This window comes from Austrofundulus limnaeus, unplaced genomic scaffold (genome assembly GCF_001266775.1).
Source record: "Austrofundulus limnaeus strain Quisiro unplaced genomic scaffold, Austrofundulus_limnaeus-1.0 Scaffold776, whole genome shotgun sequence".
Classification (NCBI taxonomy): domain Eukaryota; kingdom Metazoa; phylum Chordata; class Actinopteri; order Cyprinodontiformes; family Rivulidae; genus Austrofundulus; species Austrofundulus limnaeus.
The window spans coordinates 40424-42856 of record NW_013953178.1 but is presented as its reverse complement, the minus strand read 5'-3'; the positions used below and the strand labels follow the sequence as shown (position 1 = coordinate 42856).

The 2433-nt window shown below is 41.4% G+C and overlaps 1 protein-coding gene across 2 annotated transcripts in view; it reads right to left on the bottom strand.

The window, feature by feature from the left end:
- Positions 1 to 2433, bottom strand: part of LOC106532476 (transient receptor potential cation channel subfamily M member 1-like) — a gene marked incomplete at its 5' end in the record, with an annotated part of 36455 nt that overhangs the window by 29363 nt on the left and 4659 nt on the right. For both annotated transcript variants that reach the window (XM_014028529.1, XM_014028530.1), the window contains 2 exon segments: positions 860 to 983; positions 1064 to 1238. In XM_014028529.1, coding sequence (XP_013883983.1) covers positions 860 to 983; positions 1064 to 1238 — 299 coding nt within the window.

Below are 2433 nucleotides of genomic sequence, written 5' to 3'. Positions count from 1 at the left end.
GGGTCCTCCGGAGGACCCGGCCTGTCGTTTTTGACACAGCCAATGGGTTTTCTTTTATCACAGCAGACAGACAGGGACTCAGACTGGTTCTCTACCTTCAAACCTGGACTGAAAAATCAACAAAAGCCTGAGCCTGGTTCTGCTGGAGGTTTCTTCCTGATTAGCAGGGAGTTTTTCCTCTCCACCGTTTGCTCAGGATGGGAGACTGTGATGAAGTGATTCAACACAATCTGCTGCTTTCTTCTTTACATTGTTCTTTTTATGTACAGTGTCCTGAGACWACGTATGTTGTGACTTGGAGCTTTATAAATAAACTTGAACTTGAACTTGCTTCTTGGCACTGGGGAGAGATCTCTGTAGAATCGGCCGTCCGGTTTCGTCAATTCTCCCTAAAAGATTTGTTTTGTGCAAGAGAGTTCCAGCACAGCCTGCTTCTAGAACCACTTCCTGRCTCTTCCACATCCTGATATTCACACTCAGCCTTCTCACTGTTTAGTGCACGTGTTATCTCACTCAAAACATTCATCTCCTCTAAACGATTAATCTTAACTTCCAACATCACCACCGTCTGGAGAAGCTGGCTAAAACCCTCTTTGGAAAAYAAAGGAGGCATCTCGAAAGCTTGGCTGTCCTCRGTCTCAGCAGTTAACYTCTRAAAGTTTTCTCAGCTTCTTCACCAGCGGTCAAAAATAAAGATCTAATGGTTCTCTGCTATCCCAGGTCAACCAGTCACGTCACGGGGTCACCATGTTGTAAGAAAAACGTAATCAAACCTGTTGTTTTGCTCCTCAGCATGGCTTCATAAAAACACTGCAGGATTTCTCAAACATGATGAATGAGTCAGAGCCGTCGGACCTACCAGAGCCTTCTTCTTCATGCACTCCACCACCATGAGGAAGATCTGCTGCGCCTGGCTGCGGCTGTAGTTGAAGGTTTTCTGGATGGTGACCAGAAGCTGATCTTTGACGCTCTCGCTCACCTGCCTGCAGAGGAGGGACGGGACGGTGAGGACAAACTGGACCTGCAAACATCATGCGTGGACACAAGTGAGACGTGTTCTGACCCGTCCTCCTCGCAGTATCTGTGAGCGAAGGAGATGATGTCAGAGGCTCGACCGCTGCCGTCGCAAACCACAACCGGGACCGGCGGTTCCTCCTTCAGACTCTCCAATACGATGGAGATGACATTAGGACCCCCTTCCAGGATGAGACACACCACAGGAACCCCCTGACCCAGACCTGTGGACAAACACAGGTCCAGTCAGGATGACCCACAACATGTTGATAAACCAGAAGAACTGAGACATTTTGTTTCTCTGGTAGTTTTTTTTAATYTTTGGGTTTTTGTGGAGGACTTTATTATTTTAATGGCTTTCTGCTACTTTAGAAATGGTGGTTTTATATTTTGTGATTTTCTGTGGTTTGGGTTTTTATGTTGGTTTAGCAAAAAGTAGTATACTTGAAGTTCATTTTAATAAGTATACTTGAATATAAGTGTATATCAAGTGTACTAGGCTCCATGTACTTGTAGTGTACTAGAAAGTATACTGATTTAATACTTGTTCGTACTAAATTGGGATGTTTCTAGTTTATAAAAGTGTGCTTTAAATATACTGTTATAATGTCTTTTTAAGTTTATAAACTTACCAAAAATAAGTATACTTTAAGCACGTCACTAAGTATATAAAAGTTTATTTCCCAATGTGTACTTTTATTTACCATGTACACTAATATAAGTATACTAGCAGTTTACTAACAAGCATACTTCTAGGACTAAATCGGCCCACAATAAGTTTATGAAAACATACTAATCTTCTAAGTATACTTTTAGTTTAATCTTGAAAAATACTACAAATAAAACATTTAAACTGTGTTAAAAGTGTACTATTAAAGTTTACGTTGGCCAAAAGTTTAAACATTAGTATAGACTAAGTATYCATAAACTTTTAGTACAATCCAAGCATAATGTAAGATAAACTTGGTTAGGTATATCCCAAATAAGTATATTAAAAAGTAAACTGGAAGTYTAGTCTTTTATTTTTAATTTAAAATTAGTATACTTAATGGATACTCAACCCATTCTCACTCCCGTCGTCACATATTGACAGTTTTTCCAAGGTTCCCTCTGCGTCGGATTTTGACGCGTCGGGTACTCCTTTTGCATCAGTTTTTGACGAGATGAGGCGGAATCTGTTGGCATAATTTCTGAAAGTGTAGAAACTGCACAAAAACTGTCGTCTCAAAGCCTAAAATTACCTTTATTCACTTTAGACATCCTGTCCCTGACCCTCATACCTAAAATTAACCATCCATCCATCCATTTTCTGTACACGCTTCTTCCTTTTCAGGGTTGTGTGGGTCACTGGTGCCCATATCCAGCAGTCACAGTGCGAGGGGCGGGGTACTCCCTGGACAGGTCTCCAGTCCATCACAG